A 23,810-nucleotide genomic window follows, 5' to 3' on the forward strand; every position below is an offset into this window, starting at 1 on the left:
CTAGCTGTAAATTCTCTGAAGCTGATTTCCCTTGTTTGTGACAGACACACAAAGACCCCAACTTGCCCGGGGCCATGGGGAAAGATCCTGTAACACAAATACAATTAGGTCCTAGTGATGTCCATAAGACTCTGAACTCGGACTTCTCAGTTTTGATCACTTAAACTCAGCAGATCTGAGACCAATCACAAAGCACCGTCCTAATCCACTTCAGAGCTTTAAAAACTACAAAATGCCTGGCTGCAGTTATACTGTGAAAAATGGCATCATTGGCCTCCAGGTTTGTTTTAGTTTAATGAGTCTTTAGCGAACGTGCTCAGTTTCCAAAGAATGTTTTTACAACCGCCCTCACCAACCCATCGTGGTCTTTGGCAGCTGAACTCCCACCACTTCTGCTGAGGCTGGAAGAGCTCAGGGACTTACCAAACCAGGGGCTCCCCACCTACAGTCGGGCCTCACCATTACACCTATACCTTGAGAGAGGTGGCACAGACCTCCTTGAAAGCCAAGCAATTTACTTCTGGTGATTTGCAAAAGCCAGTAAAGAATACAGGTTCATCTCCCATAACGGTGTTAGCTCAGCAGGTCAAAGTGAAGTAAAAAGTTTAATCCCTAATGTATACAGATATGTCAAACTACTCAGGCAACAGATCAGCTGAGAAAGAAACTGTCAGTTTACAGACCAACTTTCAGATCCAAAGGCTCTCGGTGCCATTGCCAGCTCAGAGTTAGAAGCCCTAATGTGCAAATAAAGAAACTGCTTGAGAGTTAGAGGTTATAGTCTAAATGACCTCTGATTTTCTGTGCCTTCACTCTTGGGTTCACAGTTTGAGACACATATGACTTAGGAAGCTTAAAGCTTTGGAACAGAGGCAAAACCTGCCCCAACGTGTTCCCATCTTGGCCACACAAACATGTAGGTGCCCAACACTTGGTAACTTCTATAGGTAAGATCCCAAAGGATCTGCTGAAGGTCAAAGGTCAAACAACATTAGGAACTGAGGCCAACAGAGTCCCAATTCCCAACTCTTGGCTCTAACCCTGAGCTATGATTTATGATAATATGGAAAAAACGATGACAGCTAAAAGGCAAGCAATGTACCTTCATCTCCTTGGAGCCACCTGTCTGCCTTTCTAGCTGGAATGACCACTGGAATACCCATGAACATCCCAAGACAAGGGCAGTGTACACCTGACAACCGAGCTCATTACCACCTGCCAGTTTAGATTGCATTAGGTTCCAACGGAAATTAGCACTAAGTTTTATTAGGAACCAAGTGAAGGAGTAGTACAGCTCTACTGCATGCAGCTGCTCTGGAAAGGGAAGAAATCCACACACTACGCCTATTTGCCCGTTCTCTTTTTTTGTCTTTTTTTGCACCTTGACAGTAGAGGAAGAAGAAACTGGAGTCCCTCCTGCTCCACATTACTCATGCTGCCCTCATGCTGAGGGCTTCATCTAGAACAGACCAGCAATAAAACTTCACTTGCCACATGTGATGGAAAAAGACACTTCTGAATGGTAGACTGCTCCAAAAGGCTGCTGTTTATCAACCATACGGAAACAATCACACACGTACAGGGAAAATCCAGACTCCCTCTTTGGAAGACCAGGGACCTGGAAAAAACAAGGGATTTACCCGCACAAGTGAGACACACTCCCATGGGTAAAGGGCTGAATCTCTGATACAGGGAATACTTCTATGCTTGCAAACACTTAATCACGTTACATCTTCTGCATAGCCCATTGTTAAAATCCTTGCTTTAATTCAACAGATGCTTCCTAATATGGACTAATATAGGTTGCATTACATCTCTCTATTTTTAGTGCACATGTTTTTTGGCCATAATAACTGCTATTTCAGGCCAAGTCAAACCTGCAGAGAAAACACAGCTAAAAGACAATGACTAAAGATGGGGAAATGCAACGTAGCAGTAACATGTGTTTAGGATTTATACCTGTTCGGGGAAAGTGTTCCCTACATTTGATACCTGCATACTAGCGCTTATTTAAACTATTACCAGCTTTGATCAATTGTTAAAACAGGTTGAGAAGTAACTATACAGAGAAGCAACGCATTATTTTGTGACTTAAAATGTTGATCTTCCTGTTTTTTCACTACATGCGTCTCTCCATGCAGCACATTTGCATTAAATGAAAACCGGTTCATTTAAACTGACAAAAGCGTTTAAGCAATCCCACGTTTAAGAGTAATTTATGAGATCTATATCATAAACATGAAATAACAACCTTCCATCCAAAGACAAACTGCTCTCTCTCATGCTCCTGGACTGTATTTTATATTAAATCCCTTCTATGTAAGGGGACTTTAATACATCACTGGAGACCTTTGGAAAAGTTATAACAGAACTTACTTTTCCCAAAGAAACAGAGAGTTTTATGACATGGTTGGAGGAGATTCCTATGCTTTCATAACATGGTTTGATTCTGTCTTTAACATTGATATTTTGTCTCACCAAGAAAAACTGGAAAACTTTTCCCATCCATAGACTTTGATGGCATAGGAAACATGCAAACTATGTGACCAGATCTCAGCAAATTAGTTAAACTACTGTTGTTCCACGATAGTTAATATAACCATATCCATTTACTGCAGCTGAGGGTGTGGTGGATACCGTCACGTGGAAAGAGCTTTATTGTATAGATAAGGTCGCAGAGAGACAGGGCAAGGAAAGAAGCCCTATCTCCGGTGTTTTCTACCCCCATTCTTAGCTACAGGGGGTTAATAAAGGAGATGGTACAGCTCCCCCATAGTCCTCTTGGTCTGCCCATTTCCTCTCTGTCAAGAGCTCTTCTCATGGGGTCAGAGATTGGTGGGAATCGCAGATACTGTCAAAACACAGATTAGCCTTGCAACTACCTGTCGTCCCCACAAACAGGGAAGTCTATTCATGGATGTCTAGGCCAAACCTGAGGGCACTGCAAAAATCACGTATGATGTGTTAAAAGAGACCTCTTTCTCTCCCCACCTGGCTCACCTGTAGAGAAATTCTTACTTATGTGTATTAAAACCTACAAACAAAACTCCCTATGACTCCATTCTCTCTCCAGGAAGACCACTAGTCCAGGACCTTTGACAAGAACATCATCAAACTAGTTCTTTAAAATCAGAACAGTGTGTGATCGCAGGTTTGTACCCCAGATGGAGCCCAGGGTCTAGAGATGAGAACTGAAGAAGTGTTTCACATCACTGGTGTGAAGCTATTTCCCATGCTCCTAATGACGCCGTGCTTCAGAGCAAATGAAACCCAACCTTTCCTTCCTTCCCCCTCACAGCATATGCACCTGGAAACCTTTTAATAGGTTTTCTGTTTGCCTCACAGGGGCTCATGTTCATTCCTGAGCAGAAATGTGCATTGTGACTTGAACTCTTTCTCCTGCTGGATGACAGGTGATAAAAATAATACGTATACACATATCATATGACTAACAATAGCACCTGGCCCATGGTGATGGGATCTGTCCTTTGCTGCTGGAGCACTTCAGAATTTAAACAAAGGAATTAAAACATCAGCCCTGAATCCACAGACCTGGGATTTATTTTTTTTTTAACCCACTCGTAGCAACTTTCAGATTCAAATCTCAAAGATCCAGTCATGCAAGACCCTAAGTACTTTCCCACTTCTGACTACAGCCAGATTAATCCTCTTATACAGATTATTCCAGGAGAAATTTGGCTCCCACAAAGTTCTCCTGCAGCTCTAAAAATAATTTTGAGTGCTGTAGGACATGTTACACCACTTAGACTAAAGGAGTTGTTTTAGAGGTTTTAACAACCACTTATCAAACCAGACTGCTAGCATTACCTAGCCCCAAGGAACTGTTCAGCTCAGTTTCCCTCTCCCATGGCTGCTGGGGTCTGTGAGGAAAGTCCCACACTTCTGGGTGGAACACAAGAGGAATGCTCTTGGAATGCTGTGCTCTCTATCCCCTCAGTAGCGCTGACACATGGCACTTCCTGATGAAGTTCATTTTGCTTTCTTACAATGCTTTCCTCCTCCCCCTACAAATACTCACATAAGTCATTACATCAACATGCATCTTTTTTTACAATCAATTAAGTTCATATATCACAGGACCATTGCTGCAAATAGAAATTTGCCATTGAACAATTCTGCCCTGTTTAAATTCTTATGACATGATCAATAGCTAACATTAAAAATTCAGCATCTGATACTTTACTTTATTTGAATCCCAAATAACCCCAGACCATTCCAGGTACTGCTGAATTACAAAATTTTAAGAAGAAAGTATCTTTAGAGGTGATTCTTGTCTGTTCAGAAAATACAAGAACAGCAGCAAAGGGCTGGAAAATGCCCAAGTGTGACAATTCTGTGGCTTTGAAAAATACTCATGTTGTATTTACGCAAACTTGTATTTTTCTGTCTATGCTGTTCCAACAATACAGGATGTGTACCTAAAATGTCTAGCATGTGAGTATTTCCCAAGTATTTACAACCTCCATTCTTTCCTGCCAAGTTTTAGCCTGGGTGAGCCAAATTACAAGCCAGTGAAAAACAACCTCTAGTACAAATCTGATCAGTCCTTCACTCTGCCAATGTTGGTGAGTACCATAGTTAAGACATCTTTTCCCAGGAGAAACTCTGGAAGCATGCCCCTAGATCATCATTTCCACACAATTTCATTAGGAATGGACCTTTTGTGTGTCAGAGAGGATTAATTTTTTTGTTTCTAAACTCCATGTGCACAGAAGTTAATCCAAACCAGACAGGAGTCAATTAGGTCGTTAACGTCCTAAGCCTATTATCGGCCATGACTTACATTTCTTTCCCGCAACAATGAAAAACATTCAGGACCCTGCCTTTAAGTGGCAAAGCCCATGAGCAATTTCATTATTTTATGACACGGCTACTTGAAGCTGTGGCTGTTTGCACGAGCAAGCGGCACTCCCCACTGTGCAGCAGTCAGGTGCTTTGCTCTCCCCAAATCCAGTCCTAGCTTAGCTCCTCAATTAGTATCAGGTAGGAAAAAATGCAGTCACAGAACAAGATCCATAGCCTTAAATAAGTTTTACATCAGACCATCAATCTTCCTCTGCGTCAGAACTCAGATACACACTCAGCCCAAGTGGCCTGGCCAGTACCTTAGCATGAGCTGAGCTATAGTAGTAGTGTGTGCATGTACGTGCATGCATGTGCACGTGTGCTCTTAGCCCAACAAATACAGAGAACTTCAACAACTTTGCTTCCAGTAGGGAATTCTTGTCCCTCAAGCTGCCCATGGAACCCAACAGATATGTAATTAATTTGGGTGACAGACAGAGTGAAGTGCAATCACATCATGTCAGACCAAGGGCCCACCTAGCCCATGCCATGAGGTGCCCCAAGCTCAGGACCTGCCTGGCGATCACCTCTGGGCCAACCTGAGGAGGACAAAGCTTGCAGGGAGGCTCCCAGCAACTGTGGGGTCTATTCACATTCCCTTTTGGACAAAGCAAAGAGCAGCATGTAGTGGGTCCCCAGAAGCCTTCAGGAAGCAGTAAGTGCTACTGGGAACACTTTTTTTTCCAGTGTCGCTTTTTAGTGTCTTATTTTTACAGTTCTGATACCTTGGTACTCACTCACCTCCTCCTCCTTCCATTTGTGATCCCATGCAATTACCCAGTGTCTCCCCCATTTCCTTTCCTTTAGTCCCTCTTCTCAGGGAGGGAATTTCAGTTCTGCCAAGGACAGGCAGCACCCTGCCCCTAGACAGAAGGTCAAAAGCTTCAGTGGCAAGAGGATGGGGCAGATTTCCTGGACTGATTTTGGTTCAATTCAGCTTTTAACTAATGACTGTCTTATTTTACAGTGTAAGAATTTTGTAATACGTTTTCTATGAACACAGCACTGCAGCACCTACAGTACTTGGCTAGGAAATCAGAGTGGTGCTAAGTTCTGATGTTTCCTCTAAAAAGAGACATAGGGGATCTGTAACTCTAACCAGAACCAAGATTTCATACTCAGAGAATCAAAAAGAAGATTGGCTTAGTCTGAACCCATGAGAATGATAAACCTGCTGAACTACTAAGAGTTCAACTCCACACAAGAGAAAATAAAGTTCCTGGCTCCAGGATTTACCAGCAAGCAGTGCCAGCTAGGACGCAGCCTTATGAGCAAGCAAAGGTCATCTCTGCTGGTACAACGGCTTGGTTAAATACAAAAACCAAGAGATACAGGCAAACTTTAAGTTCATGGCTGCCTATTCCAGTCAGTTCCTTCAGACCTCTGCTTCCACTGCTGTTCCCAATAAGGAAGCCTTTTGTGCCTTCGGCTACTGCCATGTCCCTTTATGTCCAACAACAGCACTTGTTCCTGACCACTCAGCTGTTCCCATACTTGTGGGTCTTATTCTTGCATCCATTAAACCTGCCAGTCCTGCTTCCCATTTTGTCCCCTTGGCAGCCCAGTAGAAGACAGCATATATGCCTTGGCCTGCTGCCTCCATTTAGTATGCAGCCCATCCAGTAGGAGGCAGAAGCTGGAATATTGCTGGCGTAATGGGGCAGGAGAGGAATAAAAGGAACAGAATACACAGGCACACTGAAACCTAAAGAAAAAATTTTGCAGAGTTCATAAAAAAATACCCTCTATGCAATCCACCCAGACAGATTTCCAGAAAGGATAAAATTCAATTGCTCCAAAGAAGCTGAAACCTAGACTAGTTTATACTAGCTGACAATCTGACTATTTGGCTTTAAAAATAGAAGACAGGATATGATCAGTGATTAGTTAGACATTTTCTCTTGAAAAATGATAGGAAATAATAATATCAACAGCTGTTTTATTATTAACACCAAACAAAAGAAAAACCACCCCAAAATGAAAAAGGTGCAAGACAGCTGCATTTTTTCAGGGTTTCAGCTGCTAAGCATTAGAACATCAGCAAGGTTTGCAGCACCTCACAGGCACACACTCTTTAACTGCAAAAATATAGCAAAGCTGCTGACCTTCTGTGGTGGCTTGACTGGAGGAAAGAGAAAGACAGGAGAAAAATATTGACAGGAGGACTGTCACCAAAGAAATGGATCTCCTTACTATTAGTCTCCCATTCCAATGGGGACTCTAGGGTCAGATCCACGATTATAACTTTTAATTTAAAAAAACAACTTTAACATTGTCACACTGGGTCACAACTGAAGACTGACAATCTGGAACATGCCATCAGCACATACCGTACCCACAGAGACGCATAGGATTTAAGCCCAGGATCTTAACACTGGCCAGGTGTGTCAGCATGACACTGGAAACTGAATCCAGAGCATTAGAGAATGTCTACTATTAACTGCCAGACACACAATTAAAATCTAAATCACTGCCGTTTCTCAGGAAGCTGGTTCACCTCCCAACTCTTGTTACACTACAGAAACCCCATTGAAACAATATACCTCATATTGCTAAACTATTTAAGCAGAAAAGCATTAGAAATTGCTTGAGAGGTCGTTGTTTGGTCCAGAATAGCTTCAAACACACGAGGCACATCTGCATTTCAGCTGCTACTGTGTCCACAGCCAGGGTAACAGGATGGCAGACAAAAACTGCTCAAGCACCCCACCACCTAACACACACAGGTTTCCTGCTGTTACAGCTGTAGCTCCTTCAACATCCAATCTAACTAACGAGATTAAAGTTAGCCTAGGGATATCTATATGAGTTGATATCACATTTTGGACTCTCAGACATCAAACTTGGGTTCACAGATCTCCAAGGAAAGCTAAAGACCTTAAAAGTTTCTTTGCTATCTCCATGAACTCACTCCCTCTAACACAAAGCAAGAGGAAAAAAAGTTTATCTCACAAAACCTTAAAGCAAACAATTTGAAAGTTGTCACTCAAAGAAACAAGTCCTACAGCATGAGAGCTAGAGCTTAAGTCTGACGAGTCAAACACCAGAAAGAAAAAACAAAATCAAGTTCCTAGTTAAAAAAATTACCTTGCTCTACTACATCTGGCAGTTTCAAATGCACCTAAGCCTATAAGCAATAAAAAAACCCAACCCAAACCCCCAAAACAAAAACCAAAGTCTGCCCAGTTGACCACGTACCCTGATATACTCTATTATGGATGGTGTGCTCTGCTAGACAGAAGTAAAAATGATGACATGCGAGAAGCTGAAAAAGAAAGTAGATTGTTTTACAAAAGTAACTGTGCATCTCTTCCCCTCTCCAGATATCTTTTTATCCTGTTATGAGCTGGATCTCTGGAGCTGGACTCCACAGATGATACTTCTGATCAAATTATATGAAACCATCTGAAGTGACACTCTCCACATTCTGAAATGCAAGGATCACCATTCTATCCACGCCTACTTGGCACAACTCTAGCGGAAAGGCGAGACGAAAGAGCGCCCCTCAGCACTGACTTCAGTTTCAAAATTTGGGCCTTTGCTAAAAACGTTGTGACTACCTTCCTGAGCAGCGGTCGCATTGCATGGTTAAAAGAGAAGTTTACTCTGACCCATCACAAAGTTTATCTTCTCACAAACTGAATGTTACAGCATATGTCCTAACAATTTTTATATTTGTGATGTGGCTCCTTCTGCCTGAAGTAGCAGAAGGATTCATTAACACATGCCATTTTTCACCAGCTCCAGCTGCCCGAACACTTGAATTACAAAATACAGACATATCTGGCAGAACAACAGTTAAAAATATAATTGCATACGCATGGCTGTTCTCTTGAGCCACTTCAAGCTCACCTGCTACAACCTTGCAGTGCTCATCAGGAATGTGCGACTTCATGGGATGGCTTGATTTTGTGGATCGTCTACGCCTGATGAAGTGTTCTTTTCCACTAAATGAGGTCTCTGATGTATTCACTGGTTGTATTAGCATGTGCTCTGATCCAATTTGGATATAGCCAACCTGTCCACAAAAGAGAACAAAAAAACCCCATCAGACAGTTTGGTATCCTAACCTTGTCTATCAACCCAGCCTCAACCTAGACCATTTCACTGCAATCATTATTTAGTGTGAGGAAATGAAAAGTGATCGTGATCATGTTCAGTCTGCATAATACAGATTAAAGAACTTCATCGGCTTCTCATATTTATTTTTTATATCACTGAGCACTATTTAGAAACATCATTGTGCAAGGCACTGTACATGTACAAAAAAAAAGGAGGGGGGCTGTTTTGTCAACACCCTTCCTTTCCCTTCTTCCTCTCCCTCCAGCTAGAGCACCACTCTAGCTGGAAGCATAAATATGTATGTCTTATGAGATGCTCAGCTCACACGAGGACAAATAAACCCCATTAACAGAAATCCTTTCATGATCACCTTTCTAATTGCCAGCTAGAATTGCATTGTTATTAAATGGCATTTACTATCTCAGTAGAGCAAAGAGGTGAAATTGCCTGCAAACAGGAGACCACCTACGTATGTCACTCTTGCAGACAACACTAAGTGAATTGAAGTGATGTCGTAAGTATGACTTGCAAAGCCACCCACATTTTTTTGTATGGGGACCAAATACCTCTTATTGAGTACAATACAGGCCACATAGTAAGTGCTGCTCGCCCTGCAAGCCATGGGTTGGGATTCAGGGGTCAAGCCAGGAATGGACTGTTGTACCTTCCCAGTTACGAGCTTTTCTACCATCTCTGGAATAAGTAACAAAAGGATGGCAAAGACCCTGTCTAATTAACAGTAGAATCCATAGGCTACAGGTCAGAGCACTAAACCCCTGCCTTTCTTGTACCAAGTCCAGACCTTACACCAGGGCTGGCAAGAACATCTTTGGAAGGCAGCTTCTGCCCCAGGAGAGCGAGGCCTCCTATGCTTGCAACCCAGAGTTTTTAAAGTTCTTCTATGCCTTTTCCACTCCTTATCTGGCATGAAAGGAAAAGAGCGAAAGCAAAGATATCACCTTAAAACTTAATAAGGCTTCCAGGTTTAGTAATCAACGCTGAGGTTGTAACACATTGGAGAAAGTGAATATGTACAATGAGGGTTTCTGACTTACTTTTCATCATACTAATCCTATGATTATTTGTATTGCAATTCAAAGTCTCGAAATACAGCTCTCTACCATATACCCCCTTGGGAGAACTCTCTAGGTCTGATCCAACTTCTCCTGCGAGCAACAGAAGGCTTCATCTGACCTGCCAGGAGGCACCAGATTGTGCCTGTGGTACATCTTATAGGTACAGGAGCTTACGAAGGGGTCCTGCTAGGTTGCATACCTGTAACACCCATCCTATACATATAAAGAGAGACCAGACCTTTTTTTTTGTCATCCCCCCGCCACGTTCCGTGCCAGCCAGGCAACCATCCAAATAAATGCTCTGCACGTACATGCAAATACTATATATTCAACAGCTGACTGTACTAATATGATTTATAATATACATTACATACATACTGTATATTGTACATTTCCACACCTCCCTGCCAAATTCAGTCCTCACGTACACCCAGGAAATCCCTTTGGCCTAGTATTTCCAGCAAGAGGAATTTCTGCTAACAGAAATGAGAGCTCTCCTCTTTTGACAGCCGTACTAACTGAACCGCATTCAGGAGAAACCAAGATCTCTCAGAAAGGGTCACTAATTTTGAAAGTGTAGTTGGAAAAAAAAAAATAAAATAATAAAAATTAGTGTCTCTATTTGCCATGGCTGGAAAGCACAGCGTTAACAATTAGTCCCCTGTCTCAAAAGAGACAAGCAATACCTCTTTTGAGGTCTTTCAAAAGAGACCTTGCCCTTGGGGCAAGGTCACGAATTAAGTATAAAATGCCTTGACACCTCCCAGAAGGGCTCCCATTTATAAAGAAAAAAATTGACATTATTTCTTGGCCCTATAGAATGCATACCAGTTTACAAGACCCACTCTGCCCTGGAGTTTCCAAAAGGGCTGCCTCTTCATTTAAATTAAAGTTGGGCTTTGTCAGAATTGTTTCAGAGACAGCAAAAGCTCTAGCGACTTCCAGCCTCCTTTATGATGCTCTCCACTACTTCCCCTCCTTGTTCCAACCTTCCAGCTGGGAGGTAGCCCCAGCCCCCTTTTTTAATATAGGTTTTAATTATTTAGAAGAAGGGTTGTAAATCTGGTGCCATGGTACTAAAAGCCACACCAGAGCTCCTGAAACACTGCCAACCATTTTTGTTGGTGCCAAAAATATGCAAGAAGTCAGTTTCATCACCACCCGACATTATCCCAACTTTCTGGCATCAAGTGTGAAAATAATTTAAACCATTGGAAAGGACTTATGTTTCACATTTGCTTTGGAATTGTGAAACCTATGGAGGGAAAGAGCCATGCATCTTCACCCTGGAATAGGTTAAGAAGCAATCTCAAGTTTAATCTGACAAGCCAAGCAGAGTTTCAAGCAGGAAGGATTTGCAGGATCGGGCCTGTAAAGTAGTCCTAGGGAGTTAAAATTTTCCCCCAACTTGCCAGTTGGGTTCTAAAGAGTCCTCAAACCTGTTGGCCCAGATGAGATCTTTTGGACCTGGTAACTTGAATACTCTGGTCATTATTTTGCTTTTTCCATAAGAAATGCATTCCTCATGTTGCCTCCCTCAGATCCTCCAACTACCAGATACTCTACTGCGCTAATCTCAGCACGAGATATCAGACATCGGCACTAGACAGATACTCTATGCTTTTCTTCTCTAGTCTATGTGATGTTCAGGGACAGCAGAAAGCTGGATTTTGAAGATAAAGAAGTAAAACAGAAGACCACATAACTGTCGGAGCTATTTTTCCCACATCTCTGGAAATCATTCCAATTAAATAAAATGCTTCGGATCTGCCAATTCACGTTTGCCTGGGGAGATGCATATCAAAAGCTGGGATACTCCCTCTCATCCTTCTTTCGCTGTGAGAGCCCGTAGGAAGAGGGAATGCCACTGTGCCAGACCCCAGTACTGCTTGCAGCTGCTGCCCAGCCCCACCATCGCAGAGCACCTGAGACACAGGAGTCATCAGGAGCCCAGGAATTCAGAGGGGAGTAGAAGTTCATCATCATCTGCATTATTAATCTCACCTGGATTCTACAGTTAATATGACAGGACCATCTAGCTGACAGAATCATGCAGCTCAGCTAACACGAAAGACTGGAATGATTTCACCCTCGAAAAGGCAAGCAACCAAACTGACAAGTTGATTAAAATAAACAATCCACACTTCATTACAGCCCCACTCACCACTGTGCTTAACAGTGGCTATATCTTTCATATTAAGGATATTTCATTTCCTTAAAGTCAGCTCAACATTGCTCACTAGCAAAAAAGGCCCTGTTCTCGAAACCACCAAAATATTCTCACACGCTCTTATCCAGAGTTTTATATATACATTGGTCACTCGAGCAATGTACCACCAGTAGTTCACTCTTCTTCTACACATTATCTTCCTTGCCACTCGAGCTTTTCTCAGGCTAAATGACAGCAGGGAAAGGAGGAAGGTCCTCACACCATATCACTGAACTTACGACAGTAACAACGGGACTGGTAGTGCTGGCACTCATTTGTAATCACATCGTCCTGCTTCGCTGGCTGCACTATTCTGTCTCTGTCCCCTGGTAGTACCGGTGGAGCTACAACAGCTCGAGGGCTAACTCGGAACAGGAATCCAAATCTTCAATGTTCTCTGCACATGGTTCTGGACCTTCCCACACGTTAATACTCTCCAACAGTTACACTGTTTTTCCAGCCCTTTTTATTTTCACAACATCTTTGAACGAGATCTGTGAAATGCTGAATCTTTAACAGCTTTTTCTTTTGCTCCTAAGTGTTCATTAGTTACATACACATGAACACGCTGAAAAGAGAACAGTTTTAAACATCTGACAAATTCCAACCCCTTCTCAATTTCTCAACTGTTACACTGTAAATCTTGGTTTAACCATTTCCTCAAAGTTAAAAGGAAGTTAAAGTGAAGAACAAAAAACAACCCAAATACAGTTTAATAAACTTCACACAGCTTTTAGTCCTGTCCTTATTAACCACACTTCGGCTTTAAGTTATCGTTTACAAGTGCAATTCAAGCAAATTTAAAACTAGAGCTTTAAATTAGGTCTTGCTCCAATGTCATTCAGGTTTACACTCAGTTATGGGAGCAGATCATACCCCAAAATATCTAACTGCACCTCTGTTCCAGCCTGCCCCAGCCTCCGAGTCTGCTAAACAAGGAAACCACAACACGCTCTCCCTTTTGTCCACTGTGGAAGGGGAAAAAGAATCCCAGCACAAAGAAATCCAGCACGGTAATTTTAAGAGGTTTAACTTTTCAGCTCGTGGACCAGCTATGGATGAATGCCAGACAGCTCCTCTCCCCGACAAGAGAATCCAGCAGAGCTGAAGGTTTCCTCAGGGGAAATCATATCATCTTATAATCCTAGCATGCCTGCACTGCCCTGCTTCCCATAACAGCAGAGGCTTTTGCAGTCACCTGAAGGGCAGCAACGCCCCATTGCACATGGAAAACACCATCGCTGGACAGGGATTGAGCTCAAAGAGCTTCAGACATCTGCTGGAAAACAGGCACCATCTCCCTCTACAGTCAATGAAGAAAGGCAAACACCTCCAAAGGGACAATTCACCAATCTAAAGTACCTAAGAAACAGGAGGAACTGTCAGGGGAAGTGCTCTCTGCAAGTGCCCATCTTTCTTGCTCTCTCTCCCCTTTATAACCAGTCAGGCTTAAAACCAACAAACTGTGGCCCCTTCTGTATTCTTCTCCCTCTTTTTCACAAGGATAGAGATGATTTACCATTTCACTAGGAATCCTTCGAGTTATTGCTCATTCCCTGGAGCCTGCAGTCCAATCTACTCAGTTCTCTTTGCCCTGACTGGCCTTCCATATTGGATCCAAAACCACACTGAGACATCCAGTTCCTATGCAGGCACTTACACCTACCTGGAAATCAGTGGGAGTTCAGAGACCCTAGAAGCAGCTATGCATCCAAAGAGCATACCTGGTCCCACAACATCATCAGGGAACAGCAATGTGGGCAATAGCAGGGGCAGAATTTCCCAGGTACTGCAGCTAACTGGAAAATACATTCCTGGCATTTAAGCTTGTTTAGTACCCAAATGCACAGTCATGACTTTATAATAATAATTGGTATTTTCCCTTACCACCTCTGCCAGACCTACGGCATCTCTGCCCAGTGTTCCTGAAAAAAGGAAACACCTGGCTGACACAAAGCCCAGAGGGATGCTCTACCATCTCTCTGTGCCCATACTCGCCAAAGCTTGTCTACATCTACACCCTCACAAAATTTGTGGATGGTACCAAACTGGGAAGTGCAAGGGGCACACCAAAACAAGGAGCCACCATTCAGAAGTATTGTAGCAGGCTGGAAGATCCGTCCACCAGGAGTTGCATGAGGTTTAACGAAGGTAAATGTACATGAAGCTTGGAAGAAAAGAAGCCCTTTTCTTTTCTGTGTTGATTGTATGAGACAATACTGCAAAATGTTTAAGGTTTCCTAACTTCCAGTATGTATTTCTTAGGGCGTAGCTTCAATTACTCTATTCCATCCTATAACGGGAACATCCCTGTTCTCATTCCATGAGCCCTTGTAATGCACATCATCCACTTCCACTGATCCAGTCTGCACAAGGAGTCTCGCTGAATTCAAAGGAGATGAAAATCTGGTGTGAAAAAGTTAAATGACCAAGCCTGAACAGGAGGGAGCCACAACCTCTTCTCTTATCGCACTTAAGGACATTCCACTTTAACTAGAGACAGGCCAAAGAGCAGTCCTGAACCCAAAGTCAGAGATTCCAGATTTCAAAACAAAAAAGAGAAGTTATTTCGAGTTAAACCTCTGCCTCTAAATGCATCCCAGTGATTTTCAGCTTTCAGGTAAGGTTCCTGGACAGACAGGAGTTTTCAAGTTCATTTCTAAGTCAAAACCTAACGCTCGTTTTAACATGAACCCGTGACCCTCTTAAAACTGTAACTGTTTCAAAAATTTAGGTACAAGAAATATTAAAAGCCTACACCAGCTGTATGGTACTGACATTGCAGTCCAACAGACTGCATAGCAGTCCAGCAATTCAGCACGTGAAAGTGACTCTAGTATGAGGGAAAAAAAGTAAAAAATTAATATATCAAACAAAGTGTTTGGGAATCCCACATTTTGCAGATAGCTTGAGGCAGCATTTTGCAATGTGCAAGTGGGGAAGAAGTCTCCCCAAAGGGCACAGGACCCTGCCTATCTCCTTACCTTGAGTCTGCAGGACTGATAAGCCTTGCTAGGACTCAGAGAAAGCATTGTTGCAATCACAGCACAAATATACGGTGCTGAAAGGGCCTCCTCTACTGTGCTCTCCAGGCTGCAATCAAAAAAGCTCTACAGAAGGTAACACTGCTCTGCCAGACTTTGCTAGAGAGGGTAAGGGCAGCATGCAGAGAGCAACAGTCAAAACATAACTGTGAAATTGCACCTGAAAGCAATGGATGAGTAGTTCTGAGATGCGTCAAGAAAACTGGAATTTTCTTGCTGGAGGGAGATCTAACATACGTCATCTAGGAACCGATCTCAGACTTCACAGCAGAGACCTTAGTCCGCTACACAACTCAAGGTAACGCACGCTGTGGCCTTACAGACCTGGAACTTTCCAAAAGAGAGGCAATTTCCTGTACCGCTTGCTGTCTTCTAGTGCTGATCAGATGAGTTGCAGAACTTTGCTCCTGCCTGTGTCTCCCCAGCACAGGACAGTTCAGTCCTGCGGTGTGGTCAGAATCCAAGTGTTTACACAACCGCATTCCCCAGACGGAATACAGCCCTGCCAAGTTGAAGTGCTTTTCAGGAACATAGTACCTCTTGTCTCTGCTGCAATTCCCAGGCTGCCAAGAGGGACAGTAGGGTTGGAGCATCCTCACATGTGGTACTTTAGCTGTGCAGACGAGACCTTAGGTACACCAGTCCTAAACATGTTATGGCCTAAGGTAGCTACCAGATTGTGACCACCCTTCTCGATGCACTTGCAAGCTGTAGCAGGGAACTACAACAGACCGCATACTGGTTAACAGCAGCATCCGCAAGCAGAGTTTAAAAACCAACACACAACCTTAGATGCTACACTGGGAATCTGGTATCATTACCAGGAAGCCATGGCTCAGTCTGGTTGTAGCTCAGTTTTCATGCCACTGTGTCAAGGATTTTCTTTTTATTAGAACTTCACTCACCCTGATCATTTTATATCACTTTTTGTGTGATTTATAGCATGGTTGAGGAACACGATTACAACAAAGTCTGAGCCAGCTGGAGATCAGGATACACTATTATTACCTATTCTACTTCTTAGCAACCAGCTTTTCTGAATGAGATGTCCTGATCATCCAGTTTGAGTCCAACGAGCACTCCCACACTGGAGTTTTCGGGAAATCTCCCACTGCAGCATTAGCACTGCTCAGGAGACAAATGCCAGGCTAAACAGGCTGCGAGGTTTCCACTACCAAGGTCTTCCTTCGAGCCCAGCGTGCAGGCCTTGTCCTGTGCTGCTGATGAGGGCAAAGCCTTATTCTTTCCTCTGCAAACAGGGCTTAAGGAAGCAACTGGAAAATTCAAAACCCACTGTAGTGCATGTCTTGGTATTTTAAATTGCCGGACTAAGAGGCAAAAGATTTGGCCTCTAGAGCCACCTGATTTCAGTTCTGCTCATGGTAGATTCAAGACTTCCTAGACATTTTCAGGCAAACTCTTAATTCCCCTAATCCCAGAAAACATCTTACCACTAAATTGCATAGCTTTCACTACAGGTATGCTGATGTAGTGTGGCCACTGCAAAAGGCTGCATAAACACTGAAAGCAGGCTAAAATCTGATATGTTTCATGTTTAAGAACAGACTTAAGAAGCCAAAAGGTCCAGTTAACTAGAATAAGGTCTATCTACATGGTGATGTAGATCAATTTAATGAAATCATTTGAAAATTAATGAGGTTCATCTTAAGTTTAGGTTCATGCTAAAGACACTTCAGTTTTCTGTTCTCTAGTTTTTAGTTCACAAGGGTGTTCTAACCCTTAACTCGCTCATACGTAGCGTGCATCTGCTTTGACCCCTTTTCCCGTTCCTGGTGATTATCTAAACGAAGAGATTCCTCTAACAGGAAAGGAGTATCCCAATATGCAGAAACACCCCTCTCTCAACACGTCTGCCCGCACCACCCTCAGCACTCCCAGGACCAGATCCCCAGGCAAAGGCGAGCAGAGCTTTACCACCACTGCCTCTTACACATGTGGCGGTATTGGCTTTGGTCCCCAAGAGGTGCCACAAACAAGCAGCTTTGACACTGATCACTTTTTGATCCCAAGTTCATCTAGCTCAGTTATGTCAATTTAGTCGTTGCTTAGAATTCACATGATACAAACAGATATTGCAATATTGTGGCTCATATTTGCAGAGTAATGAACAAAGACTAACTAGTCTTGTTTCTTTTCCAACTTTTCTACTGGGAATATCGCCAATCTTTTTCACTCCCCCTCCTCCATTCCTCTACATTCCTCTTTTTAAAAAGGTTCCTTCTCTGCCTGTTTGTGCTTTTCAGCTCTGCTGGAGTAGGTAGCTTTGGAAGCCCAGCACTTCATGAACAGGATTAACAAAACATGCCTAGTGACAAAGGCATAGAGCTGTTAGTGATTTAAAGCTTGAACTAAAGATATCCATTTTAAACTCTGATTAAGATCTCGGTGGCATACAGCTCAATTTACAGTGCCACTCAAATATGCAGCATCTCAGAGCCACTGGGGTTTTTTTTGTTGTTTGTTTGTTTTTTAAACGTGAGGCACAGCGCCCTCAAATGGTTCAGGGATGAAGGCCCAAGCCCCAAGTGCAGAGCACATGAAGTGCTTCGCACTACAAAGTTTAAGATGAAATCTCCATCAACAGGTCTGTACCGAGAATTTAAGCACGCATCCTAAGACTACGTACTGGGAGTCTATGCTTAACGCCCCGGTGGCTTTCCGAAGTACTTTCAAGTTTTCAACAATAATTACAAGCTAGCCATCATCTTAAGCATCTAAGTAAGTCTTCACCACTGAGAAACACAAAGGCTGTCCCACGCAAGATCACCTCTTCTTATCAGAGGACATCCCAGGCCCTGTGGAGCCACCTGAAAATGCTGCAACCTCAGGCAGAGAAATCCTGACACCTGAGGTGGGAAAAGCATCCCCAGGCGGGATGGTTCCTCAGACCACGCCGGAGGTGTCCGTACACCACAGCTCCCACGGAACGCCCTCACACGCCAACACCGGTTGCACGAGCCGGGTGGGAAGGGGCCAGCTGAAGGCCTGAGGAGCCCCGCTGCCCCAGGCCGTGCTGCCGAGGCCGTGCACCCCTGCTGAAAGAGGGACCCGGGCAGGCAGGCGATCAAGCCCCCCGCTGGGACCCAGCCAGCAGCCAAATGGCATGAGTAAAGCGACAAGAGGAGGGTCCATCAGCCAGGACGCTCCTCCACAGCGTCCTCAGGCCTTGTCGCCCATCCACAGCGGACGGGCTGCGGCTGAGGCCCTCGGCCCCTCAGGCATGGCTGAGGCTGGGGCAGCTCCCACAGCGGAGAGCCGGGATGGACAGAAAACCCACCCGGGGGACAGCGGCGACGCTCGCCAGGACCCGGGAGACGAGGGGACGGGCAGGACAGCGCGGGAGCGGGCAGGAGGTGAACCGCGCTGAGGTGAGGTGAGGCGCGGGCACGGCCCGACGGCCCCTTCCCGCCTCCGCGGGTCAGGGCGGCCGGGGGCAGCTCCCAGGGCGGGCGGCCGGGGCTGACAGGAAAGTCTTCACGGGGGACACCGGAGACGCTGGGCAGGGCCCGGCGAGGCGAGGGGACGGGCAGCACGGCGGGGGAGCGGGCGGGAGGCGCACCGCGCTGAGGTGAGGGGCGGGCAGGGCCCGACGGCCGCTTCCCGCCTCCGCCGGGCTGGGAGCGGGGCGGGTCGGGCAGCTCCCGGGGCCGGGGCTGACAGGAAAAGCCCCGCGGGGGCGGCGGAGGGGGCTCGCCGCAAGCCCGGGGAGGGCGGTCGGGGAGGCGGCCCGCGCTGAGGGGAGGCGGGTCGGGGTGGCAGTACCAGCCCGGCGCAGGTGCTGAGGGAGGCGAAGGAGTCGCTGCGGTTCAGCACGTGTCCCGTGTAGAAGCAGAGCCGCTCCTCCGGGGGCCGCCGGGGGCTGGGCGCCCGCCGCGCCTCCCCGCGCCGCTGCTCCACCACGAAGCCCCGGGCGAGGAAGCGCAGGTCGCGGCGGAGGTGCAGGTAGAGCTCGGCGCCGGCGGCGGGCAGGCGGAGCAGCAGGGCCTCCGCCGCCGCCCGCTGCCGCGGCAGCGCCCGCCGGCGCCGGGGGCCGCCGCGATCCCCTCGCAGGGCGGGCGGCAGCAGGTGGATCTTCTCCAGCGCCACTCGCTCCGGGATCACCACTTCCAGCTCCGCTCCGCCAGCTGCAGACGAGAAGGAGAGAGGCTGAGCCGCTCGCACCCCCGCGGGCCGGTCCCGCGGCCCGACCGGGCGGCCGGGGGCTCCGTGCCCCGCCGGCCCCCCCCCTCCCCACGGGGAGGCCCCGTCCGGCCGGGGCGAGGACAGCCCCGCGCTCGGGTTTCAGCGCAGATACTCATGCACTGGAAATTGTGAACAGGCTGCGGAGACAATGGGGCCAGCGGAGGAAAGGGATTTATTTCTCTCCCTATATATATACACACATACATTAGAGACAAAAATGTGCAGGGAAGAGAGGAATAAAGCGAATGCTAAAGCTACTTGTATCATTAAAAAAAATATATAGCTCAGACACAAGCATCGCATTTCACCAACCCCAATAAAAATCTGCAGGGAGAAGGGGAAAAGCAGAGCAAGCCGAAGCCGCAGCCAAGGACAGTCAGCAGCTTTCCACATGAAACGTTACAGCAGCAGCAGCGACAGGACAGGAAAAGAAAATACAAAAGCCTGGAGCGATTCATCCTGCAGACTGGGACCGCGGCCACGCAGGGGATCCGGGGCATGCCCTGCGGTCTGCGCCCGCATGCTGCCGCCCGGGGCCCGGCGCCCACCGCCCGCCCCGCCACGACCCGCGGCGAGGGCTGTCAGCGCCGCCGGGGACGGGGGCTGCCGGCGGCGGGGAGCCAGGGGAGGGAAAGCGCTACCTGTGCCGGCGTCCAGTCCCCAAAGCAGCAGGCAGGGAAAGACGAGAGGCAGGAGGCAGCCGTCAAACATTTTATGGCAGCGGCGGGGCCCAGCGCGGAGCGGAGGCGGCGGCGGCGGCGGGAGCCCGGGCCCGAGTGAGCCCTCCCCGCCCTCGGAAAAAGTAATCAGCGCCGCCGACGGCCCCGGCGTGGTGGGCGCCCGGCCACGCCCCTCCCCGCGGCCCCGCGCTCCCATTGGTGCGGGCGCCCGCCGGGCCACGCCCCTCGCCCCTCCATTGGCTGCGAGTTGAAAGGGTTGGGCGGAGGGCCGGGCTGCGCGGGGAGGGGCGCACGTGGGTGGGGGGCGGCCGGCAGGGGGCGCCCTCTCCTGCCCCGCCGGAGCCGGGGCCCCCCGGGATCGCGGGGGGGGGGGGGGGGGCATCTCCGCAACCGGTTCCCCGAGACCCGCAACCGGTTCTCCGAGACCCGCAACCGGTTCGGTGCCCGTGGAGCCGTCGGAAACACCCCAGCGAGAGGCACGGGAGGTCGGACTAAATGCAGCCAACTGGCGGTCTGCTCCCTCACGTTTTCTGCACATCCTTTTCTTCGTTACTAAAAGAATGTAGGCACTGCTGCGGAAGGTCGCTTGCAAAATTCGCCCGTTCCTTCATTTCCTGCAGCCTTTTCCGCCACCGTCTGAAGTCTTGGTACCAGGACTAAGAAAACCATGAAAAAATGAGGTTGCAATATATGAGCGCACAAAGATTTTAGGCAATGATCTTACATGCTCCTGGAAGCATTCATCAGATGGATGAAAACAAGAAACAAGTTCATAAAGCTCAGGAGATATAAAAATTGATTTTTACAGTGATGGACAAGAGGGGGACACTAAATCTGGGAGGACAGGTTGCTCAAGCTAGTTAAGAGGGCTGTTTGGGTGAGGAAGAAGAAGAGGAAGCTACCTGCCAGCTCCCTTTCCCTTGCCACCCCATGTGCGGGGGACGCTCCCACCCCCGCCCAGGTGCAACCAATTCCCATTTTCACTGAGATCCTGCAGCCACAAGAGCTCCCTCCTACCTGATGGCTGGGCCACCTCCTGCGTGTCCTCGGCTGCCCAGGGGTCAGGAGAAGTCAGCTTGGTCCAGGGGCTGCTGAAAGCAGTAGGGTGATTTCCAAGTGTAGAAAGATTTCCGCTGCGTTCGGTGGGCTTTGGATCGGGTCCTGTGCTCCTGGCATGGATGAGTGGTGGAAAGCAGTAAAGACCCAACGTGTTAGCAGCTTTAAAGTGCTGTGGCCCCGCAGAGCAGTGTCCTAGAGTTTAAACCTCTGCAAAAATCTGCAACTTTGTTCCTGAAATTGTAGAAGAATTCAAAGGAAGACCCATAAAAGAGTGCGAATGACTCTGGCAGATCGCAGTGCAGCTCTTACACAAGAATTGTCCAGAGTTGTACTGACAGTGGTAACGGCTTTGAGTCGCAAGCAAGGGGAATGAGATTTGGATGCTGGTCCCTGCGAGGGCAGGCAAGCGGGGTAGTGCTAAGACAAGGGCCGCTTGAATCTAGGAAAAGGACTGGTAAGAGACGTGAGCGGGTTAACACCATTTTCTCTCTTTCAGGCACTGGACAGGCAACAAGAACCATGTTTTCTTTGAGATCTGCTCCTGTGACAAGTGGAGAGGCTGTCTGAGAGCTGGAATCCGAGAGCTGCCTCCAGCCTTTCACCCTGCCGGCCGTGTTCTTCCCGGGCATCGAGGGACACCCTGCGGCACACGGCGGGCTGGTGTAACGCCTCGGCAAGACCTCCCCTGCGCAGGGCCTCTGCAGCACCGTACGGGCACGAGCGCACGCAGACGTCCCACCTCCTGCTGCAGTCCTGGGGAAGCTCCTCGTCTCTCCAGTGCGGTGGCACTTGGAGGACGTTACCAGCGGTCAGCAGCAAGAGTGAAACTGAGGACCTGCAACCAGCTCCCAGCAGGCAAAATCTGAGCGAAGCCAAGACCCGTGGCTCAAATTCACTTTCTTAACATGAGATCAGGTGAGATTTAATAGCTCTTTGTTTTCCTGTCTCTTTCAAGGCTCAGTCTGCTCTCTAACAAGAAGTTACCAAAGCAAAAGGACTGGCTCAGAACCCATCCAAGTGAGACAAAAACTCAGTTTGGGACTGCCTTGCTGTATGTCAATAGTGTAATGATGTAACACGGTTTAAACAAAACCTCAGAGCCTGAATTTCTCTCCTGACCTGTTGTGAACCAACAATTTCAGTGCCTCCCTCCAAGGCCAGGGCCCCGGCTGGCAGAGCAGCTCTGGGCAGGGGCTCTCCCACAGCTCTTCCACCCGTGGCAATCCTCCACTCCTGAGAACCAAGAGGCAGTTTGATTTGTGAGCTGCCAAATCTGGCCTGAGACCCGAAGAGTCATGTTTAAACCCAGACCACCAGCCATCTTCATTTGCTAAGGGACGGAAGCTGGTGCCTCATCTCTTCCCTCAAAAGGGCTTGACGAGGGGTCTTAGATTTGCTTAACTTTTTAGTAGATCCTTTCTCCCACCTTCCAAAGTCCTCTGCCAAAAAAATAATAACAATACAGAGAAAGAATAAATTTAATAGTGTGGGGGAAGAGGGGCACTAATAAAGAGAAGTCTGTAACTTACTGCATGGAAGGACTCTGTCAGTGGCTGGGCTGGCCGGCACAGACTGCGTTGGGGTAGGGCTGGTTCCTGCTGAGCATCGCAGAGTTGCAGAGCATCTGGGCAGGAGCCCAAGAGGCTGCAACGCCCCACAACAGGGGCAACATCACAGGCAGGCCTTGGTGTTGGCAAGGGCTGGAGCCAGGAGCAAGGGACGAGTCCCCGCAGAGGTACCCACACAACAAAAGAGGAAACTGTCTTAGGAGCAGCAGTGTTTTTACTGAATCCAAATCCCAAAGCTCCAGTGAGACGCAGACTTTCTTTATTAATTTAACACCATGGGCTTTTCAGAAATGTCTTGAAATTGTTACTGATAAGGATAACGCGTGTGGCAGGAGGGGGCTGTGGTCCTGTTGTGGTGGTTGTGTTTCTCCCCTGCCCCCAGCCCGGGGGGCGGTGGTGGTGTTTCTCCTCCTCTCACGATCACAGAGAGTGGATTTGGCCCCGCAGTTTCTAGGAAACAAGCCCTCACCCCCTCTGAAACTCGTGTTTTATTTTTTTGCAATTTTAAATGTACGTCGAGGAAGCCAAGTTTCATGGCCATTATTGCACAGTTAATAACCCTTTGGAGACTGCAGACATGTGTTATATACATCTTCCCGAGCAGTCATTTGGCTCGCCGCCTGGAAAATGCCAGCATGGGAAGGGTTAACTTGGCCATTACTCAGCCTTCTCCCTTCTCTCCAGCCACCCCTCTCCAAACCCTTCCTGTCCTGGTCCTAAGTGGGTGATGCTCTCCTGCCCGGGACACTGCGATGCCTTCCCCGCTCTCCCCGCAGCTCCTCGCCTCGCTGCGGTCGGTGGGCAGCGGGGATTTCCTTCCCCGCTGCAGGCTGCGCCTGCCCCAACCCTGCAGAGTCTGGCCAGGCTGGCTGGGCGCAGACCTGGCGGGTGCTGCTGGTAGCTCTGCAAATGCCCCCACAAAGAAGCCAGAGACAGTTTAAATGACAAGTAGGGACCAAGAAAAGCTCTTTTGCCATTTAAAACTATCAACCAAATAAATACAAGTAGTTCTATAGGTGCCAGCAGTGGGTTTCCTACAGATC

General features: G+C 47.3%; 1 protein-coding gene across 1 annotated transcript in view; it reads right to left on the reverse strand.

Moving 5' to 3' along the window:
• Positions 1–20,171, reverse strand: part of ADAMTS17 (ADAM metallopeptidase with thrombospondin type 1 motif 17) — a gene marked incomplete at both ends in the record, with an annotated part of 193,757 nt that extends 173,586 nt beyond the window's left edge. The window contains 3 exons of the mRNA XM_082321440.1: positions 8,719–8,884; positions 19,041–19,402; positions 20,102–20,171. Of these exons, the coding sequence (XP_082177566.1) occupies positions 8,719–8,884; positions 19,041–19,402; positions 20,102–20,171 (598 nt within the window). The remainder of the gene's footprint in view (positions 1–8,718; positions 8,885–19,040; positions 19,403–20,101) is intronic.
• Between the last annotated feature and the right edge of the window lie 3,639 nt (positions 20,172–23,810).

This window comes from Platalea leucorodia (assembly GCF_965183815.1).
Source record: "Platalea leucorodia genome assembly, chromosome: 9".
Lineage (NCBI taxonomy): Eukaryota > Metazoa > Chordata > Aves > Pelecaniformes > Threskiornithidae > Platalea > Platalea leucorodia.